The following is a 24,811-nucleotide window of genomic DNA, read 5'->3' as shown; positions in this document are numbered from 1 at the left end:
TATTTGCATGATCTCAAATATTCAAAATGTGTAGAAAATACAGTATGTGAACACAATGCTAAAACTGTAATCTTCTTCTGTGTTGAAACTCACTCACCTTATCTCAGTTACAGACTACAACTGTCTCTCTGTAGCACACACACAGAGGTGGGACAAAGGCGATCCCGGGGACCAGAGGAGACTGAATGTAGGTCAACTTTGACTTTGAACACGAGACATTTGATCTGTGTCCAGCTTTGTGCCTCTCTTCTTCACTCTATCACACTGCAAAAAACAACTTGAAGGTACGCTGCGTAACTTTTCTGGGTATTTTTTGATAAATCTTTAGTTGAATAAATGAAAGATAGTTTAATTAAATGTAATGCCATACTGTGGAACATTCCAGGCAACGCAATAACATGCGTCACCAGAAAAAGCACATAGTTCAGAATAATACATAATAATAATACATTAACAGAATGGCAGATGGGTTAGTGCTTCTGTCACACAGCAGGAAGGTCCAAAGTTTGAATCCCGGGCAGAGTTTGCATGTTTCTTCCAGGTGCCCTCTGGAGCCAGGAAACTTTATTATGATTTCACAGTATTTTGGCAATCCAGTCTTTAATTGTGGTTTTACAACAAAACATATAAAGTAATGAAGAAAAACTTGTTAAAATCAGTGAAAACATCAAGCAAATGGCATACCAATACCAACTCATCCAAAATCTGATATTGGGACCAGTGTGTGCTGTTAGCATGCTGGTTGTTGTAAATTTTAACATAAAGGCAAAACTCTCAGAAAATTGTGAAAAGGTCTGATAAAGTTACCGCGGATAATCTGAATTCATAGGGTACATGAAGAAAAAGTTTGAACTACGGCAAACCGTTGTTTTAAGAGAGTAACAGGTAGAGTGCCTTAAACTAACAAATGTTCCTTTCTTTGGCCGTGTAGAGACAGTGGAGACTGTGGGAGGTATAGCTTCTGTATCTTTATGTAAACATATATTGAAAAAAACAGGGAGCAGCAGACTGGGAGCAGGAAGTCTGTAGGTGTGAGTGGGTGACTTCAGTACAGTAGTAGTGGACAATATGTGCCCCAAGGAGATGGTATGAGCACAACAAAACACTACAGCTTTCAAACACTTGGGCATTTATGTTTATTTTGTATTCATGTTTGTGCAGACTTATTTTAATACGTCTGTTTTTCACATCATCATCAGCAGCAGAACCTTTAGCCACCTCACCCTCTCCACCTCCCAAATTCCAGACCCCAAGTTTATCCATTGAATTTTAACTGTTCAGTACACCTCACACATTTGTTTCAGACTTATTAGTTTGGATTTTGTTGAAAGTATAGCTTATGCATTTTCTAGAGGTTGTCCCGCCCCCTACATTGGGAACCACAGATGTAAAGCATGACTATTTTCATGTAGTTTTATTGTCTTTAATCACATGCCCTCCAACTGTAACCTCTACTATTTACAGTTTCGGCAGTTTTGGTTATTCATCACAAACAAAAAAAAACAACAACAAAAAACTGAGTAGTAGTGAACTACAAGTAAGTACAGAGCTGTGGGCGGGGATAGGTGAAAAGGTGCAAATAGAGACAATAAGGCTGAACGTTTGAGTTTCGAAAGCAGGACAATGTAGGATTACTCAAACTTACAGGGCTTAATCAAAATTCAGCTTTCAGTAAAGTAATAATGAGTTAAAAGCATTATAACATGGTTAAAAGCTAATTAACTTTCTTAATATTTCCCTTGTAATTACTACATGTAATTTGAATAACAGTAAATGTGTTCTCTGTTTTACTTACCCTTAATGAAATAATTGAGTGTTATCGCTTGTACTTGAGACACCATCTGCACTATGATCAAGTGTTCACATATGTCCCCTGCTGTAACATGAGGGCCATACACTTGATTTGAGGCTGTTCAGATTGAAATGGGCGTTTCTGGGTTTTTGTTTTTGCGTCGGAGCAAAGCCTTTGATGGAGTTGCCATGACGACTCCCTCTCCTCCTCCACTTCTCTCTGTCACTTCAGTGATCTGTCTGATTGAAGGAGTGATGCAAGTCTGCTGCAATGGATTCAAAAGCTCAGACACAAGGCCTGCTATCAACACAATGGCAAAACTATGGATTTGAGCTTTAGGTGCATTTAGTTCCTTGGGAAACACATACTCCAAGTGCATTTTTTTTTTATTTATTTATTTTTTTTTTTTACAATAAATCTTAATTTAGTGTTTTATGTTGTTTTTCTAGGTTTAGTTCATGAGGTGTCATGCAAAATATAAATCACCAAATTCATAAAACACAATTAGTCAACCAAAATGTGTTTGATTTCCTTACATAAACAATAAAGACACAATAAAGACTCCAAATAATAATCTGAACTAATCTCCAAAGCAAATGCTTTTAGGATTGACTGAAGACTTTTTGATTAAAAACTTAAGGCTGATTACTGACGATTTGAAACAGTTGCATTTAGATTTGCTTAAAATCAGATTTTTTCTCTGCATAGCCCTACGTTTTATTCATACCATTTCCTCTGTCATGCTACAGTGGCCTGTATGCATTTAACTAGCTCTGAAATAAAATCTATAAAAATGAGGTGAACACATGTGGTCAGTCGAATCACATGCAGATGATAAATTAGAACATTCAGAACATTTAGTTAAACCAGATTATTGAGTTGTGCAAAATGTGCCAACGCGTGACCTAAAAAGACCTGGGAAAATTAAGTCTCGTTCTGAATCTATAAATCTGAACAAGATCTGCCAAACGTGAAAGAGGTGCTTTCAACTTTTTGCTCTGATTTAATCATCTTATATTGGACTGAGGCAGATATGAGCCAAAACCAGAGGGCCAATGCCCATACACAATTACAGTGAACTCAAATAACCCAGTTTACAATGCACACCAAAACAACTTGGTACAAATCAAACACATCAATGGCACTAAAAGGTTATGGATTTATTAAAAATAATAAAATGATTACCACTATATGAGTTCTAGTCCTATTATTTGCTTGTTGTGTTTGTAGTCTATTGATCTTGTCCTCATTAGTTCCTCCTCACAAAGAAACCATGTAGGCTGCTATTAAATCAGTTATTTTTATGGTACACAGTTTAATTATTTGAACTAAGTTATACATTTCATGTTATATAGGAGCATCAACTAGGCCTACTTATGTAAGAGTTGTGCCTGTAAATGCTTTGTTGGCAATAGCCTAATTGTAGAAGTTGGCATGTTCCACCTCAAATACTATATTTTCCTATAAATTCTAAAACCTCTTAGTGTGTTTAAATATGATAAATAAATACTATCTCTGTTTATACCTCTTAATAACCTAATCAAAACCGTTATAATAGAGTGGAATGATGTTACAGAGGCACTGACACTTCCAAATGTGTAGCATAATACTTCCGGTTTTACTCTTCACCGTAAAAGAGAATTAATAAATAAGTTAAATTTGAATTATATTACTTAATGTAAGTTCCACTTTTTTGTGCATTATTTGTCATATAAACAAAGTAAACTGACAGATTAAAATATATCCTCTAAAAATAAGTTTATATCCCCAATATGATAGCGGTAAAGGTCACTTCCGGTGTGGTGGTTGCTACGTTTTGTTTACTTGACACGACGCCTTGCTTCTCCGGCTTGAGCAAATAACAGGCAAAAAAAACACATTAATTTGTTCATCCAGGGTAGCCGGCTTTATTTCGGAAGATGGTGGCAAAACAAAGGATCCGCATGGCCAACGAAAAACACAGCAAGAACATAACGCAAAGAGGAAACGTAGCCAAGACGCTGGTGAGTGGTGAGCACACTGAAGATGCCAGCATGAAATGAGCCCACATAGGTGACGTTCACACCATAGGACCTCAGCTAAATGCCGCTATTCCGTACACATATCTCGTGTATAGTGTGAGTCATGGGTGTTTATTATAAATGCGGGAGCATATGTTAAAAATAAGACAAAGATGCTAATGTTGTGTGACAGGAGCAGAGGATCCCCCGCCCTCCGTAGGGCACAGTGCAAGTTTAAAGATGATACCGCTGTGTAGGGCTGTGACAGTGTAACAGTGATGGGGAGAACATAGTTGATAATTAGGGGTGTTCAGATTGAAGATTAAAGCCACTAAACTAATATGAAAAAATAGTAAAGATATGACATCATTGCACGTTAGAGTGACCATATGATCCATGAACCACTTCTCTTTAGAGGTGGCTCATGGATCCTAATTACACAGTTACTCAACATGTTTATTTATATTTATGTTTAGGATGATTTTATGTAGATTTTTGTTATTAGCCAGTGTTAGTACTTCTGTAACTAAGCGTATACAAACAGTATATATAGACTGTCAATATCTCCATTCATTAAAAGGCTACTTGGAAACTGGTTTGAGCACATAAAAGGAAAGGGTACTTGGTTTGATCTTGCAGGAGAATGGTCAGGATTTGCATCTATATCTAGTCTTTATATTGTATTGTGTCAAATAAAAATGCAACAAACCTGAAAAGAGGTATAAAGTGATATTTTCACACTTTTGAGTTTTTTGTTTAATTCTTATTGACCACTTACTTGAACCTTAACCACGATACAAATATATATGAGCACATTTCGGATGAATACCATAAGCTCACTCACAACTTCTCCTGTCCCCATCTGAGAGAGTGACATCATCTCATACTGTCTGTAAACAACAATGCGTGTGTGGGCATGGAAACGGGATGTTTTGTGACATTCTTGCACCGTCATTTGATTGTATTTGTATGGGAAAAAACATTTGCAATTTCTTTACAGAATTACACATTAGTTCAGTGTTTCACAACTAGTGGTACAGAAACTTCTGGGGGTACATTGAGCACTTAACAGGGGGTACTTGGAATTACTTCAGATTTAAAAGAAAAGGGGAAAAATATGGAATTGAATTGTATTTGATTAAATTGTTAATTCTGGATATCAGTATTTAGTTGATTGGTTGGTCATATCTTAGGGTGTGTTCTCAGTCATGATTTGGTCCTGGTTTGAGCTCAGTTTAGTCCTAATTTTGAGTTGGTTTGGTCCTGTTCTAGTCCAGGTTTAATTAGTCCAGGCAAGGCAAGGCATTTGTATAGCACAGAATAAGAAAGACATTACAATCACAATACAAGCAAATCAAAACATAAATAATCATCATAAAATGAACATTAAAATAGAAGAGTGCAGAATAAAAACCTTTCAGTCATATCCACAGCTAAACAGAACAGTTTTGAGCCTGGATTTAAACATTGTCAAAGTAGAGGCCTGTCTCACATCTTTAGGAAGACTGTTCCAGGTTTTAGCTGCATAAAACTGAAATGCTGATTCCCCATGTTTAGTCCTAACTCTGGGCACTAGCAGGAGGCCGGTCCCTGAAGTCCTCAGAGTGTGAGATGACACTAACATGTGGGAGATGTACTTGGTGCTTGGCCACAGAGAGACTTGTACACAAGCAGAACTGCTTTAAAGTCTAGTTCCAGGTTTAGTCCCATTTTTTGATGTGGCCTATGCATCATTAGTCAACTAAGTGTGAATGCATCATTAGTCAACTAAATTTTGTGTTAGTCCACTAATTGTTTTATTAGTATTATATGGATTTAATGCATGGAGTTTTTAGCTGAAGTTAGCATTAGTGACTGGACAGTTTAATGTGCCTTTTCACTTGCAGATGCTGTTTACTAGTACTGCTCTATATACCTAGTTGTTTTCATGCAAGATCCTAATGATCTTCAGAACATCTGCCAGCGCCGTGCCACTGTTAAGATGATTAAATGTCTTTAGTTGAACAATAATTTCTTGAGTTGACTACAGCCCTATAACACCTGATGTCATTTCTCTTATTGTCTTCAAATGGTTTTGCTGTTGTCAATTTTAGTGATGTGCAAGTCCTACTGTATCTCTGAATGAGGTGAACCATGCAGCCAACCACACAGAGTATGAAGTTTTATTGCTGACTAAACAAAACAACTTCAGGAAATTTTGTGTGTCATATTAGTTTGTCACTCACCACCCATAGACTGTATGTCATGAGCTCATCCTGTGGGAATCAAGGGTGCTCCCAAAATCTGTCCAGGCCCAAGTCTTCTCTCACTCATTCCCAAATCTCTGTGTGGAAAGTCTGTGCTTGTTTTGGTGTGTTATTGAACTGTGTTATCCCAAAGTTGTTTTTGTGGATGTTATCAGCAGCAGAGACGTGTTGCAATATGTACTATCGCTGCTTTTACTTGATAAAATACATAAATATTCCTGATATGTTGGTATTTGGACTGGAATTGACTCTTCTGATAACTTGATTGCCTGTAAGTTCAGCCTAATAGGAATAACTTGCTGTTTTTGTCAAGTTTTATAGAGAATTAGATTAAGATGAATAAAAATGCTCACACTGATTAAACTACGACTGCACCTAACTATTTTTTTAACAACATTTGTAGTACTGATGAGTATATTATTAACACATTTATTAACATGAAATTTACAGATGTTTTTCATGACATTTTTATGTAATATGTCTGCTTTTTCTGAGTCATGTTTTGGAGTCTGGGTATAACAATTGTTTGATTATTAAATTACTTCAAATACTAAATACTTACAACTAAACTATTTCAAAAACTGAATAAACTGGAAGCAAAATGGTTAATCTGTTTAGGATAGAATAATTGTTTTAGAAAAATCTGGATGGATGAGGTCTAATCTGAAATGTAATCTACACACTATTTTGAGATTGTGACATACCTGTTTTGCAGACTAAACCACAGACTAAACATTATGGTGATGATGACTTAAACCTGGCGTGAATGAAATTAAGTATATTGTATATGTTTGTTTGTTTTTTGCCCAGAGGCCGCAGGAGGAGAAATATCCAGTCGGGCCCTGGCTCCTCGCCCTCTTTGTGTTTGTTGTGTGTGGCTCAGGTGAGCAGCTCTTTGAACTGAAAATCACATTGCTTACTTTGAGCAATTTACTTCAGTTGAATGGGTTCTTTTCAAATGCTATAAGGCAATTAGATTCTTTCCTATTATTTATCCAGCATTTGCGTTTCTTGCGTTGCATCTAAATACATGTTTTATTTACATAATTATCCTCTGTCCATAATTATTACTCTGTAGGTCTTCAATATACCAACATGACAGAAGAACTACTGTAAAAGGTATTGTTTTTAAAATGCACAAAGAGACTATTGAGTTAAAGTGTTATACTATAGCCAAAATATAAATTTACCTGTTTTGTCTAGTTGACCGGTGTTATTGTCACGCCCAGGCAGCAGACGAAGTCAAGCAGACTTTCCTTTGCTTTAATTGCAGCCATAAATCTGATGTTGGCAAGAAGCGCAGACTGTTGGTTTTTACCTGGTTTATTTGGGAAACAACCTCCTTTATATTCCTGACCAGTTTGTTAGGGAAATTGCTTATACTGAAAATAGATACACTTCATTGTGCCCATAGAAAATAAAAACAAATAAACAAAACAAAAATGAAAAGTGAAAACAAGGTCTTCCAATGAAAGACTAAAACTAAATAAAAGTGTACCTAAATGTTGTTCTCATATTTCCTACTTTTAAAATGCATTACTTAAAAACAGAAATTACACTTTATGTTACTCTGCAATTCATTTGAGTTCTGCCCAGCAGCCTTAAATCATGAGTCACGACCAGACACTTGGAAAGTACAACACTCAGATATGATATGAGTTTCTATTAAAAAAAGGAAACAAAATAAAAAGATAAATTCACAAATATGACGATTAAAGGTGTGGTACCTGATTTTTACATGAAAAACATAACTAGATGACTTTAAACAGTTTGCTGTGATCTAAAGTTATTTCTCACTTGCCTTATGTATCTCAAGCATCCTAGTTATTTACTGCAATTAGTTTATAAGCGCTTTTCACAACTCAGTTTTGCCATGACAGTAAAGCTAATAACAACTAGCATGCTAACACACACAAAAATCGGGCACAGGGCCTTTAATAAACAACGCATTATTTTCTAACCTTCTTTCTTACCTTTGTCTTTGCAGCCATATTTCAGATCATTCAGAGCATTCGCATGGGTATGTGATCCCGCTCCCCTGATGCCCCTCTCTGCGTCTGGCCCACCCTCACCCCCCCCCCTCTGCTCCAGAGGCCCAGAGACTGAACCCAAACCTTGAGGACCAACCTCAGACTCACAAGACCCACCCATTCTCCTGTCCCATCCAACCGGATTTGTTCACCATGATGTCACAGCGTTAATAAGGGCCGACGGTTTGAAACAAAGATGGAGGGCAGGTCAAAATGCTATGGCAGAAAATGCTGCTAAAAATAAAACTTTTCTTGACCTGGTTTATGGTTAATATCTCTGTATTTACTTGGCTTATTGATGTGAAACAAAAACTAACACTAATATAATAACACTATCCACTAGTTTTATTTCATTCTGATAAATACTTGGGACCACTGCCATGGCAATTAGCAATTTAAAACAAAATAATGTATTTTTTGTATTTTCAAAAGTCCTCAAAATAGCATCTCTAACAGAAGCTGACACCCATGAATAGTCAAGGTTTCTTGTTTTTTCGATCAAAAAGTTGATTTTATTCACTCAGGCAGTACACAAAGCATCTCGTTAAACCACAATATAAAGAAGTTTGAGGGGCTTTTTTTAAACCAAAAATTGTTACGTTGAGTTCAACATTTGTGGATTTTTTGTTTAAAATAGTGCCTCGCCAATAGGATTACACTGGCCCTGCCCTCCATCTGAAATTTTACCATCATCGAACACGCTTTGCACCCTCTCTTCTTCTGGACCTCTGTGTGTGGTACTGACAGCTTTTCTACGGACAGTCAAAAAACCACGCCACCAATAATCATGCCCATTCTTCACTGGCTTTGTGCATTATTTTATTGTGTGTTTGTGTGAATGAAGAGGTGAGAGTGTTGGACGGCATGCAATTCCTGCTGACAATGTGCCATATCTGTGGAAATAATTGTTGTGTCAAAGCTATCTTTTTCAAATAAATATAGAGCATTTATGGAAAGGCTGATTTCATTATTTAATCATAGCTTTAAGGTGCAGTATAGATTTTTGGAAGATATTTACAGCAGTCAGTTTAATTGGTCTATATTAAGAAGTGGCCCACCTGTCCTGACTTCACCCTATTTTTCATAATTGACAGGTTAATACCATTTCCTGTAGAAAGATGTTGCTGGTACCCAGATTTAATTCCTGCTGCATACGGAGTTTGCATGTGCTCCTTGGACCATGCGTGTAGGTGGATTCCCTTCATTAACTTAAAATACAGGCAAATATAGTAATCCTATTATGGTTATAGTCTATGTACAAAAGCAGCTGTTGCCTAGAATGCTACTGAACAGTTAGGACAAGAGGGATTTTAGGAAGTTCTTATGCTTTTTACTTTTAGTTAGCTGTTAGTATGTGGCCCCTAAACTAAAGTGTTTCTGTAAATGTATAATTTGTAAAGCTAATTCTATCAATACAAAATAAGTAGAACAGAGGCAGGGGTATTATTCTTCTTGAAGCACGTTTATTGAAAGTTTTGAAGTGCAGCTGTCAAGTGCATTTGTGGCTTGAACGTTACAGTTTCTTCATCCGGGTTTAGCAGAGACATGCACAGAACGTGAGCATACAACTGATAACACCAAAACAAAAAGAAAAAACATGGTATCTTTTCAGTTAAGGTTCATCCAGAATTCACTGTCAAAGAAAAACAAAAAGGTGCATTACATCGGTAAAAGTGGAAATGTTGCAGTAGTGAGATATCTGCAGTTTAAATAACCTAGTCCTTTTAGATCGACAGTCCTGAAGATTCAGCATTAAAAATAGACACAGACTGAGCTAGACCATGTTACTGCTCAAATCTGCGTGACCTAAATATCATTTGTTGTTCCTCCCCCTCCTCACTATATTACAATGTACTTACACTGTACAGAAATATACATTATCCTCCTTTCCATCACTCTTTTCTGTAAAAATGAAACAAAAAATATGCAGCATAAAGCCCAATATCTCTCCCAACCCTGACCAATAGTTTCAAATGACATGCCACTTAATTCAGGGTTGAGAAAACAGCAACGTTGAGCTTTTTGTCGCAGGGCAAATGAGGAGATTCAAAGTCAAATACTGAAAATAGATTATCCTCATCTTCGTAAGAAACCTTTTTGTTCCTCAGACCAACTCAATATAGTTTAAGTAACATCATCAATGCTGCCAGTATAGTGTTGTTCAAAGTATCCTCCCCGCTTTTCTACCCCATTCCAGATGGGAGCTTGTCTTATTATCACATTCGTCAATATGTCACTCTAACAAGGCTGACTTCTCCTTTTCTGTAACAATAGCCCAAAGAGTGTTGTATTTACATCATGGAGCAAGCTGTTGACCATTACAATCCTACACCTCCTCTACTTTCTCAGCGAAATCGACATCTCTTAAAATCCAGGCGCAGGCACAGTGAATTCCTAAAGTTGTCACTAATCTTAGTAAGACATTCGAGCTGATATGTCTGTGTAGTTAATTTTTTTGTATTTTTTGGCAAAATGTTGGGTTTATTCTCCTCAGGAATCCAACCACCCCAGTCGTAATACAGCATTCAAGATTGTCACCTCTACTGCTGCAAGTCACCTCCCCTCTGAGATAAATATGTGCAAAAATCTTGTCATAACAGCAAAACAAAAACTCATGCTGTTATAGGCAAGGGGCGACTCTGTATTGGAGCGCAAAACAAAACAAAAAAAGTCTATGAGTCTGTACCCATGCTACGCAGAGGGGCCGGAGGAGTGCGAGGCGGGCTGCGTGAGAATGGGTGGTCCCGGGACAGTGGAGGTGGGCGCAGGTGGAGGGGAGCCAGTCTGGACTTGGGCCTGAAACTGGGCCATCTGCTCTGGGCTGGCCAGGGTCTTGAGCAGTGTATTCTCCTGCTCCAGTTGTGAGTTTCGTTCGATCAGCTCTTTAATCTGCTCCTTCAGCACCTCAACCTCCTCACGGACAGCGTACATCAGATGGCTCTTCACCAGGTCCTGGGAGAAGTCACAAAATAACACATTAGATCTATTTAAGCACTCATATGACTTTGCTATAGGGCTGAACAATTCTGGAAAAATATCTAACTGTTTTTCTGAGAAGCATTGTGATAGCCATTTGTTTCAATGGTATGATTCTGTTCAAAAGTTCACATTTTAAACATGTCCAGGAGTATTACCATTTGAAATGCGAACTGCTAAACTAATACTAAAGAATCCCAGGAGAAGGTTCAGACCGGACAATTTATGTTTATGTGAATAATGGAAGCCCTTGCAATTGTGACCATCACTATTCAAATTGTGATTTCAATTTGATGAGTATATTGAGTATATTTTACAGCCTTACTTTGCTATCTTTTGCTATTTTCACAGTTTAAACTATACATATCACTCATCGAGAAATGGAACTACATTATCTACATTATTAAAATTCACTTGGAGCTAGAGTGAATTCACTTAAATGTGTGGATTTTAGGTCAAGAAAAACCTTCCAGCAAATTTGGTATAATAAAAATAATACATGATTGCAAATACAAATGCTTCAAATTCTGGAAATGTTCCTTCATTATATTCATTTTACTCTATAACAAATTACCACAAGAGTTTAAGCAATTTAAGCACAATATAAGTGTCAAACATTAGCAATTTATATATTGTGATCCAAGATCCATAAATTTGACCAAAATCCCCTCCAGTTTTTTTGTGGAGGCTGTGAATGATTAAACAGAGCGAAAGCGCAACATACGGAAAAAACGTCATAGTCCCACCCACAAACAAAAATTAACCAATCAGAGCGCGGAGTATTTTTAACAGCTGTGTGAGCCTTGTGTTTGCCTAGCAACAGAGCTGACGGAAGCCCAAACAAAACCAGTGTAGAAAAGTAATGTCTTTTCTAAAGGGCCATTATGAGATGAATCAATTAGAACACGTGGAAAATGTAAAATATTTAAAATGGGATTTTTTAGTTAGTTTACATAGACTCTCGATGTCATTGTATTGGGTAAAGAGTAAAATGCAATGAAATGTTAAGAACCTTGGTTAACAATTTGAAAACTAATGAAAACTGTATTGCTTATAAATTAATACATTAAAACAAAAGTAAAAAGGTAAAGACACTCACCATTGCTTGTTCAATCTTGTTGTCTATGGCCACAACGCTGGCTCCAGATGAACTGTAAAAGAGAAAGATTACATTATAGAAACGTCTCGTGCCAAGCAGTGCCACAAAACTACGGCCTGCGGGATCAGACTAGCTTTTCCTTTTTCTTTCTTTTATGACGGAAAAGCCGCCTGGGCAGTAGAGGAGCTAGATCAAAGGTATTTCTGGATGTTTCTAGAAAGCGGGATTCATTTTGTGAGTCTTTGTGGAAAACGGTGGAGATTGGGAGCATCACACAAGCCACTACAGAAACCTAATATAAAAACTGAGCTGCATCCATGTCTGCGGTAACAATATGCCGCAGGTGAAGGAGCTCTGCCCGTATACAGCACCAAAGCAAATGGTTCGTTTCCTTACACCGCCTTTTCTTTGTCATTTTACCTGTTTTCAAGCTTGAGATGTGAGCCCTCCGCGCTCAACAACGCCGACAAAAACGAAATGGAGTTGAAATTTCTCAGCTGGCAAACGCCTAGATCCATCGCCACGGAATAGCACGGAGCGTTCATGCTGCTCATCCTTTTACCCGAGCCCGCAGCGACAAAAAGCCCCTTTCTGAGTCGACCTCCTCCCGCGGCAAGATCAGCTCCTCTCCCCGAGCCGAAAGCCGCATCCAAACGACCCGCTTTCCTTATAAAAATATCCAAAACTACAAGCCAATGTACCGAGACCAGCGGCACAAACACCCCACCAAGGTCAGCTCATATCGGCTCTACTCTGGAGGATCTGCGGTTTAGGACAAGGCTGCATAATATAAACCAGAGAGCACAACCGCAACCGAGGCTTCCCATTGGCGCAGACCGGGCTCATTTGCGTAATCTATGCGGGAACGCCCCTACCTGGCCCTCAGCTGACGCAGTTTTGCATAAAATATTCGAGGGAACACAGCAGAGGTTGGATTAAACCGGGGAAAACCGGATAGAAAGGAAGAAGAAAGAGCCGTAGTACTCGAAAACAAGCAGAGGATCGGCCGGGCAGGGCACACAAGACTATAAATTAACCTTGGGACTGCTGGGACTGTGGTGTTGTGCTAGCGTTGCCCTGGCTGGCTCATCGGAATTCATCTAATCTACTAAATTAAAACATTGATTTCTATTACCGCTGCAGGTAATGATTAACTCCAATGGGACAAAAGACAGTAGAAAACAAGCCTCTAGGGTTAAATTTACAGAACACGTTTTTCAATAATACACAACTGAGAATGTCATAAATCTACACGTGCAGCCCCAGTAACGGAGATGGCGCAAAAAGACAATTGTAAAGTAGATTAATCAAGATGTTATATCAAATGGAGCTCAACAATCACCGACCACCCCCGTTTCTGGAAGTACATTTGTCATTTTTCCAATAAAAAATAAAATAAAATAAAGTTTGAGAATTTGTTCAGGGCTAGTCATTCATGTGGCAACTAATGATCACAAGACCTATATATATATATATATATATTTTATTTTTTTTTTTCATTTAATTTAATTTTATCTTTTGGTAATTTTTTTTTTTTTTTTTTTATGTGCTTTTTGGACTTAAAACACAAGCTACACGCTAACTAATATCCATAACGCGGTTAAGTCTTTGAACTATTAACATTTTAATTAAGTGGAGCAAGCGGTCACTGCTGAGCTCCACGCACGTGCAACAACTGTAGAGTAAAGCAATGAGGTTAGGGGGCCCCCGTGCGGGCTACATGTGAATAGCAACGCAAAGCTTGCAAGAAAGAAATGCAGTGTTTTCTGTAGAAGACAAAAAATAGTGGCCCCCAGTGAATTGTAATATCAAGCTGAAATTGGCATAAAATGTATACTTTTGTTTATCATCTTAACTAAAAGTTACTAACTGGCCAAAATAAATACATACTACTGATATATTATAACAGAAGAAAGTGAACATTTTAATTTGAAAAGCATCCATTACAATTGTATTACAGTAAAAAGGCTTTCACTTAATCTATAGCCATACTAGAGGTGGACTTCTTGCGTATTTAGGACAATGTAAATCCTTTGGACTGACAGTGCAGAGACAGTGGACAGAGAGAAAGGAGAGGGGGCATGGAGGGACTTGTCCTAACATGATACCAGAACTGAAGGAGCCTATAACCTGTAATAAGCTTTAAGATGTGAAAGCAGACAGTGCCACAAAAGAGTACCTTAAAATAATCTAATACTACTTATAATTAGTAGTAAATTAAAAAACATTGCATCTTTGTCCTGGTTTAGTCCTGTTTAAGTCTCAATTTTGATGTTGTGTGTACAAGTGTATGTATATATTTAATTATATGCTAGGCTTCATTAAAAACAGTGGATCTGATTATAAAGCAGAAATAAAATCACTGTTTGTTCAAAAATTTCAGATTGCCTTAATAGAATAGTAGCCGACATGTGCATAACTTTGCATTTAAATTCAATACACAAGTTGTTGGTGTGTGTCTAGCACAGGGGTCAGCAACCTTTAACACCCAAAGAGCCATTTGGACCTCGTTTCCACAGAAAAAAACACTGGGAGCTGCATATACTTTTTGACATCTAAAATGAAGATAACACTGCATTTTTTTTTTTAGCTTTACACTTTGCATAAACAACTATAGTGTGTTGCTTATAAAAATATCTGCATAAATATTTATTTTACCTGGTTAATGGGACTTCTGCTTCTGAACCTCAGCACACAGTGTCTGCAAATCAGGGCTGTACGAAGTCAGTTTCATCTTTACGCAGGACTGTATATATGCACCGGTATACCGGCTTCCACGAGTGACACTTATTTTGAGTGACGAAAAATGATAAAATATTATTTTATTTTAATATTTCAAGATCACAAAAATCTTCCAATTTAGAACTATATAAAAAAAAAAGAAGTAACACAATTAAAATACCCTTCAATTAAATACTTCTACTGCGGTTTCGCGTGGCTTGGGAAAATAAATTATAAGGATGAAAGAGCCGCATGTGGCTCCAGAGCTGTGGGTTGCCGACCCCTGGTCTAGCATTTGAGTGTTTTAATGGCCAATACACTGTGTTCTTTTGTCATGGAAGTGGCACAATTGAGAGGAAATCCTTTTTGATAAAACTAAAGAGGCTGAAGACTTTATTAGTAGCAGTAATATTTGTGATATTGGTGGCATTTCTACAGGAAATAATTGTGGAAGTTTGGAAAGCAAAAACAGCACTGGTGGAACTTGTAGCAGAAGCAGTAGTAATATTGATAAGTTGTAGTAGTAGCTCTAATAGTAGCTTTATTTGTAGTATTATTAGCAGTAGTTGTAGTAATAGTAGTAAGTCTTGTACCATTGCCACTACTGCTGTTGCTGCTACTATGCTACTACTACAAGTAGCAGTCATAATAATAACTCCAATACAGAGCCTTAGTACTAGTAGTAAATGTTGTAGTATTTGTATTAGCAGTAGTAGTCAGCATCAATGACAGTAAATGTTGTGTACCACTAGTACTACTACAATTACTAAATTCCATGTTATATTTTTCCCACCCAGAAAAAGGCATATCAAAGCAACTAAATCTATATGTAAAAAATACTACTACAGCCCTATCAAAAGGTCACACAAAGGTGCACACAAAAACAACCCAAACTGCTTTCTCATCACCATGACAGGAGAGGAGTATCGGGGCACACCTGAAAACTGCTCCTACACACGTCCCGCTCAGCACCTCCTTCCCAAAACACACCCACACACAAACAAACTCAAAGACCACTCTCTCACTGCACTGATACAACCAAAGCCTCAGATTATGACTAAGAACTCCACTATCCTGCAGCCAACACCCACTCACCTCCTGTCAGTCTGCAACAAGGACATCCTTCAATAACATTATGTTCAGTAGCATGTGAAATAATTAGGGATGATAATGATTTGGTGACATGAGATTCACATTTTCACAAAGTATGAGTTGTACTTTTATGACATACTTTTTGGAATTTTTTACAATATTGCAATTTCAGATATGCAGGGACCTGTCCAACTGATAACATTTTAAAAGACATGGAGTCAGTCATTTCCAACTGTCAACAGTCAATAAAACCAACAATAAGACCTGGGAGAGGGTGGCAGTGGCGCAGTGTTGAAATATTTGTCAGAGAAGGGAATCCGACAAACATCTGCCAAATCGCCATACAACTGTTTCACATTGATGATTTGAAGGTCAAGGGGGCAGCCAAATTACACAAAAAATGTAAGAAATGAAGTCTTTAGAGTTCAGAGAGTCAATGGCATTCTTCATTGGACAGGTTATGTCATGATGATGTTTAGTATTATTGTGGACTATTAGGCAATTGGTGTTTAGCAAACACACAATCGACCAGCAACCCAAGAGTTTCTAGGAACATGGCATTACAATTATAAACACTTAACTAGAAAGAGAGCTTGACTATTGATGCAAACAGATTTAACCACTATGAACCCATAAGAACCCCATATTTATCTAGACCCTTATGCCTAGCCCTGTCCCGATAATACATTTTGAAGCGTGATATATTGCTACAGAGATATACTGTGATAACAATATTGAAACTACTACAAAACTACTCCAAATCTCCCCACTTTTACAAAGAAATTGTACATACTATAAATACTGAGCTGCAAAATATATTGTTTCAGCTTTTATATATTGAAGAGTAAGTCGATATAATAATTATCGTGGCAGGCCTGGTTCTGCCTTTTATCATTTTATATTACGAAATCGAATGGTTAATGACACTGAAACATTCTAAGCAAAGAAATAGCAAGTCAATAAAAGACCTTTCTTTAACACTTAGAATCTAATGTCTATCTAAAATCAGTTTATTACAAACTGCCCATTCTTCTGCAAGTGTGAACGCTGCTTCTTAACCACAAGCGGAAAAGGCGGGCTAATGTCATATATAATATAAACTCCAGGCCTTTGCCAAAAAGACCTGCAGGTCCAAAAGTGCTTTTATTGGCTTTGGCGGCTCTCACATGTGTGTTTGAGACATTAGTGGAAAACTGGAAACTTCTTTCAGGAAGTCGATTCTGTTCAGTGGTTTTTGAAAGACGCACCTATGGCTAAATATCCAATAAGCTTTATGACCATTGCCATAGTAATTCATGATTCAAAACCAAATATTATATCTTTTATTATATTATATAGCTCAGCATATAACAGGAAGCTGAAATCCATAGGAAGAGAAGGCGTGATTAGGAATTACAAAATGGTTACCTACAATTGCAACATGTTTTCTAACTCTTTAGCAAGCATTTCTCAGTTATTATGATTTATCATTTGCACTGCTTAACGCGATCTTCACTGGGGAAAATTTATACAGTAACAGTACAGCCCACAAATATTCACCGTCGCAGACAAAATTGAAATAACATTCTGGCTGGTAAAAGAAAATGAGTGCACTATGCAGCCCAACCAGGCAAAGTTAGAGGTCAGATCTGTGGAGGGGCCAGAATATTTTAATATATTTTTTAGCAATTAAAACACACGATAATGGATAAATGCATAAGCTAAATAAGTTAAATATTCTTTTAACATCTTTCATACACTTTTCTTAATTACCGGTACCTTACTAATGACATCTACTACTCGATATCAATAATGTGTCAGGGAAAGTTTTTATTTTTTTGTACAAGTCCATTGCATGGCTTCTCAAAATAATCACAGAGCATCGTTATAATACTATTTTAAGGTCCACAAATCAACTCTTGTTAATACATTTAGTTTTCCTTCAGATCCCATTATTACGTGAAGGTTGTAGTCCTTTTTTTAACCCGCTTTAAGACAATCTAAGCCTTCCGGTCTCCTCTTTGACTGCAAGAGGATTTAACCAATTACCTAGACCCAAATAACCAGCGTCAACAACAGCGGCGCTTCAGGAATAAAACTGTCCTTTATGGTGGGACATATTTAGAAACACAAAGTGCACAGAGGACTGGCAGGGGATGGCCTGTCTTCAAACAAGAGTCAAAAGAAAAGTAGACCAACTGCTGAGAAATAGATCTTAAGTACCAAGTCAAAGAACAACAGGCAGGCTAAATAAAATATAAACTTAAAACTACTTTAATAAATCACGTGTTATTTGAGTGACTTGAAATAATGAGAAAGGTATCATTTGAAACATTTTGTAACTTGGAAATTTCAGCTGAATGCAAAATGTGAATGCACATTGGAAAGTAAGAGAAGTATTTAATTCAGATTTTATATATATAGATTTTGGGATATATATAGTTTTTTTTAATGAAGTTAATATAGTCATTTCCATTTATTTTTAAATAATTCATTTTACTTAAGTCTATTTCAACTATTTTGAAGTAGAGCACACTGTCTCTTTCAGTGTTCCCCAAGTACCCCTTTATAAACTAGGGCATTTTCAACAAAGCAAAATACTGCCTTTGTCCTTAGTCATAGAGCACTACCACAATTACATTAGACAGATTAACAATGTCCATTAGATTAGATTAAAAAAAGTACCCACAAATTATTAACACACATCGCCCAAAATACGGTACACTATGCTAAGTAACTGACATCAACACATACATGCACAAGGCCTGCTGAATCCCCCCTTTTCAACGAGATGCCCCATTTTCAGTTTACCTTTTGAGATGTTGTTCCAGCTCCCGAAACAGAAGCTTCATGGTCATCTCGTCATGGCCCTGCACCCGTACCCCCCGTACTCTCATCGGCCCCTTTGTCAAGAGTCAAGTAACAGTAGTTTTAGAGTAATCGTCTTTGCTTTGTCTACTCCCCAATTTAAAAGCCAAAATCTAGGTCGCTGTCTATAAATGCATTCAAGCACACATCTAGCAGTAGTTATGGAAGTTCCATTTGGCTAAGGCTACACATAAAGCTAATGATGAGTTGTATATGCCTGCTCATCTTTATAATCTATTTGAATGGCTGGTTGGGTGAACAGAGGAGACAGGAGCAGGGCGGGAGTGACGCGAGGTCATGTGACACAGTTACATAAACCATCAACAGTCATTAGTATGTGCCCCAGTGATCTCCTGCTCTGAGCTCTATAGCAGCACCAAGACCCATCTATGGGTTTCAAAATTATGAAAAATTGGGATTATTACCATAGCAATTAATAAAAAATATATTACATCTTTTGAATGGAAAAAAGTCCTCAAAATGTTACATTAGAGGAAGTTGAATTCCATGAATAGTAGTAATAGTGTTTTAAATGTCCCATATTATAGATTTTTTTTTTCTTTTTTTTTTTAGATTTTTACACTACTGTGGCCAGCCTTGGAATTTCTCTGTACAATAACTTGGACAATTGCATGTGCTTAGAAAATATGTCATCAACAAGAACACTAGCAAGTATTTTCCAACTTAAAATTTTCCATACTATATGGATGTTAATGTTTTAGTCTTAATAAGATTAAATTTTTATTTCTACAAAATGAATGAAAGAGCTCATATTTAAAGACAACAATACTGATTAAAAAGTAGTCATGTGTTATAACTACAAATTCAATGTATTATAAAACTGTTGTTAGATTAGTATATTCCAATTTATGATAACATTTGTTTATTATGAGATGTTGCCAAATACAACTTTAAATGTACAAATTGGAAGAACCTAAAATAAAGTAAAAATCATGGACCCCAATTCAACATAACATTTTGATTTTCATTCAATCTATAACTAGTGTTTAATTAGTCAGTCTTTAATACGTAACCTCCATTCAGTACCCCCTCACCATTGGGGTCTTATCTTGTCATTTCGCATTGAGGAGCAGCTCTAAAGATGTCCAAACGTCCCATAGACAGAAAACTAACACAAGCTCACAGACTCCAACGGATTACAGGCGAGCGGCCAAGAAATAACAGGTTTGGGTTAGGTACCAGGAGGGGACAAAGAGTGGGATTTCACTTGTCCTAACTGATGTTCTGGGACAAATCAAGGACACATGACCTGGAGGTGAATAGTGGACCTTCGCCAAACCAGTATACAATACTCCCATTTACTTTCTCAATAATTCAGATTACTGAACTATTGCATCAGATAACAAGTTTTGGGTGTGCAACAGGGAGTATTAGACAATAATTTTCCCAACAATTTGAAAGAAAGAATTCACTCCTTGTCTAGATAAAAGATTTTAAGACATCTACTCATTAATAGTTTTAACAGACTAACAAACCAACCACAGGCAAAAAGACACATCCTCTTTCTTAAATACCAATAGAACCAACTAACCTAGTTATGTAAAGATTCTTGTAATATTAAGCACACATGTAATTTACAACTTTAATTCATTCACGTATTAAATTCAATCAAAGTTGTGATTAATCGTTGGACTTAAGATTATGCCAATGTAATTAATCAGAATTATCATGACCAGTCGGCTATTCTATCATGACAATCGTCATTGTTACGAAACTCAAAACATGGTAAAGACAGCAGCATTACTACACAAGTACATTTTATAAATAACAGATTATTTGTAAGAAAAGAAAAATTATGTTGACAGAATTGATTTTTTCTTTTGCTATGGATCATACCTGGACAACCGAGGGATTACACAGACAAGACTATTTGTAAAGTCTTCAATCACCATATTTCAACCTTTACTTGGCAAAAATAGGTGGGTAGTAGACTATTCAAATAACTTAGTTAATATTACGCTGATAATTGCCATAGAAACCAGGACTGTAGAGCTTATGTTTTAGCAGGCCGTCACTCACCTTGGACCACCCTGATGTAATATTTTGAGCTGTACAGAGAAGTGCTGTGCTGGCTTGAGTGCTTCCGGTTGAATCATTTCTTTTGAACTGTCCTCACAGGTAGAGAATTGAATCACTGCTGTAATGGGGCAAATGCAATCTGTCATAGTTAATGATAAAAGAGGCCTGGCATGTCCCACCGCACTGAGAGAGCACTGTGTGTTAAACTGATGAATTGCACAAGCTTTGGGCAGAGCAGAGGTTTGATATTGTGAAGCTCACACAGATGTTACCAGTAAGTCCTGGCAGTGGTTTAACATAGTGACTGTGCATCTATGGAGAATGACTCAGGGGTACAGAGAGGAGGAATGATGAGTGGTCATTTTGACAGCAGTAAGAGGGAGAGAGAGAAAGAGAGGGGGAGAAGCAAAGGGGACATTTGGGCTGACAGTAGCAACACCATAGTCCTCTGCTAAGCACTCGGCGCAAACAAAGAATCATGGCTGAACAATATCACAAAAATTGTAATAGATAAATCACAAAATGAATGATTCTGCATTATCTATATAATTCACTATTATTAATAAATAAGTGAACATTTAATACAAGGCATGGGGTTAAATGGAAAAGTTAAGAAATATTCAATATATAACTGGGCATCTTGGATCAAATGCAGGGCAACAACAGTTTGCTTTAGACCTGGACTAGCAAAATGTCTTTTATCAAACAGACATGGTCCAAACAGAGCGCAAAATATTAACAGGTCAATAAAGTATCAAGATAAAATCCAATTAACACAAATTCCACTTCCACAAATCCCAGATTAGAATTTCTGTCAATACCTGAAAGATTTTACCTGTAATTTATACCTTTATCAATGTGCCAAATGATGGACAAGACAGACATTAAATATTGATCTCAGGGGAAATTTGGGTACTGTAAAAATGCTATTATTTCACATGGTAACAAGACCATTACACTGTCATTTACACTAGCTTCACCATTGACACAGCATCCCATATTATCAGTCACCATGAAATCATAATAAATTAAAACACTTAAAAAAACAAACTTATAAATAACTGTATTTGGAGGGTCGCCAAAATATTCACGCCTGAAGAGATGTTCAATTTCATCCATACATGTTTTTGACAAGGGGACAACGTTATACTATGGTAGAAAAGCTATTTTGCATAATACCCCATTCTGAAATTATGATAGGTCATGAATTATTTTTACTCAAGTAAAATATAAATGTATAAGCTTAAGTTAAACATTTTTCAAAATCTTTCACCTATTAATTTTAATTATGCAATACTTTTACAGCATGTTGCCCCTGTATCTGTATTTCTTATCGTTAAATACTTAAGCTACCACAGTTCCAGCACCATCAACAGCACACGCCCTCTCTCATATTGATCAACCAAAGGCCAGAATCAATACAGACGATCACGGGCCTATTCTGTTTCCAAGTGGGCCCGTCCAGTGCTTTATATGAATGGCTCTGGCAAACAGCAGCATGTGCACTTCTGTAGAGCTGGGACCACAGAGAAGACCCAAAGTTATGCAACATGTGGTGGGCGAGAGCAGCAGGTTTGAATAATGTGCACTGAAACCTGGCATTAGAAGGATTAGTCGCCAAGTACACAAAGATCACTGAGAGTGCAGACGACGCACAATGGTGAACCTGAACATCATAGTGTATAGGTGAGAGGGCACAGGGAAGGCTGGACAAGCACAGATGTGTTTTATGAAATACATTACTATACTACTTATTATATACATTTGTAGGAATGAGAAAAATTGGACCAGCACAACTGAGACACTCACTAGGCATGTCATGATAACAAATTTTGAAGGAAGATATGTTGCTGAAGAAAGTTTTTAGACGATACACGATAATGTTGAATACCATTATGTCACTGACACGACAACCGTAAAGAAGGATTTCCACCAAAAAACAATCTATATGTTAAATATTGTTAATGAACATGAGCTGCAATAAACCGATGAAACACACTGAATCATAGACATTATTAATTCAACCCTCTTCAGCTCAAATCTCATCATGGTACAGAAAAATAAAAAAGTTCCCCACTAGAACAAAGGAAAAAGTACCCACGATAAATATTAACTCTCAAAAATAATTGTTCCATTTCTCATGTAACAATAAGTCAATGTAGTAACCGGCCTAGTAGTATGTGACCGGCCTAGCACTCACCCCATCCATAAAAAGGATTGGAGATGCAGCATTTTGGCTTTACAGTCCCAATATTAAGAAAGATATACACACATTACATTTTTCCAAATTTTTTTACATACATAATCATATGAAGTCCGGTTACATAACCCATTACAAAATACAAAATGAAAATGTTAGTCAAAAGCACTTTCCCTGATCCACAACACCTGAGTCATTGTTATCACTTCCTCTCATCGCGGTCTCAACAAAGGCCTTCCTTCCTCCTCCACCACAACTGGACGACGCACTTGTACCTTATAGTTAAGGTACAAGGCAATAACAGGGTACAAACTTAACTTTCTCCATTTCACCACAACTCCAAGATTACTTTCACAGTCTAATCAAAATTACACCTTAAAAATGATCACTAATAGGAAATCATAAAGATATAATTTTTTGAACAAAACTGGCCTCTACAAAATAAATGTCCTGTCTCAAAGTTTGTTTTTTAAATAAACCACGTCAACCCTAATTTAGACTTATATAACCATAAAATTAAGTCACAATTACCACAATATTGCAATTAATACTTTGCAGTGACATCAAGCTGGGGGTGTTCTACAATTATCTCCATGATGGAATGTTCATCAGTTACTATGGTACACATGTACACATTAGCAAACACTGACAAAAAGATGTTAAGATAGGTGAGAAAGACTACCTGAAAAACTGTCGACTAATGCTAGTTAGCTTGTAACTGTAATGTTCCAGCTAATCAGATCAGATGGCATTAAAATAAAGATCAGATTAAACTCCAACAGGCCTGAGATAGAGCAGTGCTTATAGTTAGCATCATACCCCCAGGAAATGTTGATGACTTCAGCTGTAATCAATACAGAAAAAATAATTGCCTTTGAGAGAGCTTTTGAGCCTAGAGTGGACAACTAAACAAATGAATGTGTTTTGCAGTGGAAAAAATTCCGTAAAACAAACAGAAGTGAATGCAAACGATACTGCTATGTAAACACTACATGGAAATGAGTCAATGTTTGAGAAAGTTAATACAAATGTGCTGTGTAAAGTATGATAGGGTGTGGCATACGGCTACTGGAAAAAAACATTTTGAGCTCATGAAACTAATGATTATGTCTTTGTAGTCTTAGTAAATTTCTTGTTTAATTTCACAACAAACACTAAAGCACTTTTAGACTGGTAGCCATGTTGTCCCCAAACTAAGCACATTTCCTGAAGTCCACGTATCACTGTTGTTTTGCCGCTGGAGGAGAACGCTGCAGAGGATCCAGATTTTACAAGACAACATTTGATTTCACAGTTTCATATCTCAAGTGTGATCAGTGCCATCTTCAAAACAGCTCCTCTGTTTTTTCACAACAACAAATACAAACAAAGCAACTCAAGTAACAGACTCCTGACCTATTTCACACTGTCCTATTTGTGTGTGAGATATACAAGATTATAAAGGAAGAAGTGGATTAACAGGGCTGCTCTGTCAGGGGCAGTGCTCTGACGACAGCAGGTCTATCACAGGCACAAGCAAAGCATTATTCTGCAGATCTGACATGACACCAAAACAGACTAACTCATCATTGGCTCTTATAACCAAAACTCTTCTAGATCTTACGGTAAAATACACAATGGTAAGTGAATCAACACCTATATTGTCTATACTATAACGATAATTCAGCTGTTAAACCTGACCACAAAACACAAGAGGATGCAAAGCACCTCAAATATGCAACATGTCGCCATCTACTGGAAAATAATATTCCCTTTCACTTTTAATAAA

At 37.0% G+C, this 24,811-nt stretch overlaps 2 protein-coding genes across 4 annotated transcripts in view; one reads left to right on the top strand and one right to left on the bottom strand.

Moving 5' to 3' along the window:
- Positions 1-3,640: 3,640 nt before the first annotated feature.
- Positions 3,641-9,004, top strand: serp2 (stress-associated endoplasmic reticulum protein family member 2). Its single transcript, XM_033986594.2, has 3 exons — positions 3,641-3,795; positions 6,849-6,921; positions 8,026-9,004. Exons 1-3 carry the CDS (start codon positions 3,712-3,714, stop codon positions 8,064-8,066), a joined length of 198 nt encoding a protein of 65 aa, XP_033842485.1. The 5' UTR covers positions 3,641-3,711; the 3' UTR covers positions 8,067-9,004.
- Positions 9,005-9,509: 505 nt separating this feature from the next.
- Positions 9,510-24,811, bottom strand: part of tsc22d1 (TSC22 domain family, member 1) — a 28,396-nt gene continuing 13,094 nt past the window's right edge. Inside the window, exons 1-3 of one of the 3 annotated variants that reach the window (XM_055230649.1) lie at positions 18,747-19,047; positions 12,144-12,195; positions 9,510-11,020 (exon numbers count right to left, since the gene is read on the bottom strand). In XM_055230649.1, the coding sequence (XP_055086624.1) occupies positions 10,760-11,020; positions 12,144-12,195; positions 18,747-18,832 (399 nt within the window). In that variant the 5' untranslated portion in view covers positions 18,833-19,047 and the 3' untranslated portion in view covers positions 9,510-10,759. Of the gene's footprint in view, positions 11,021-12,143; positions 12,196-12,563; positions 12,933-18,746; positions 19,048-24,811 lie in introns of those variants that run through there. The other 2 variants (XM_033986592.2, XM_033986591.2) reach the window with 2 other exon arrangements.

The sequence above is a fragment of the Periophthalmus magnuspinnatus genome, chromosome 21 (genome assembly GCF_009829125.3).
Source record: "Periophthalmus magnuspinnatus isolate fPerMag1 chromosome 21, fPerMag1.2.pri, whole genome shotgun sequence".
Classification (NCBI taxonomy): domain Eukaryota; kingdom Metazoa; phylum Chordata; class Actinopteri; order Gobiiformes; family Gobiidae; genus Periophthalmus; species Periophthalmus magnuspinnatus.
This window is presented reverse-complemented; position numbering and strand designations above follow the sequence as displayed.

What these genes read in the sequence shown, in the direction of transcription:
- serp2 (XM_033986594.2), top strand. Translation starts at nt 3,712, where the DNA reads ATGGTGGCAAAACAAAGGATCCGCATGGCCAACGAAAAACACAGCAAG. An exon ending in GAAACGTAGCCAAGACGCTG is followed by an intron (nt 3,796 to 6,848) that starts GTGAGTGGTGAG and finishes TTTTTTGCCCAG; the next exon opens with AGGCCGCAGGAGGAGAAATA. An exon ending in GTTTGTTGTGTGTGGCTCAG is followed by an intron (nt 6,922 to 8,025) that starts GTGAGCAGCTCT and finishes TTGTCTTTGCAG; the next exon opens with CCATATTTCAGATCATTCAG.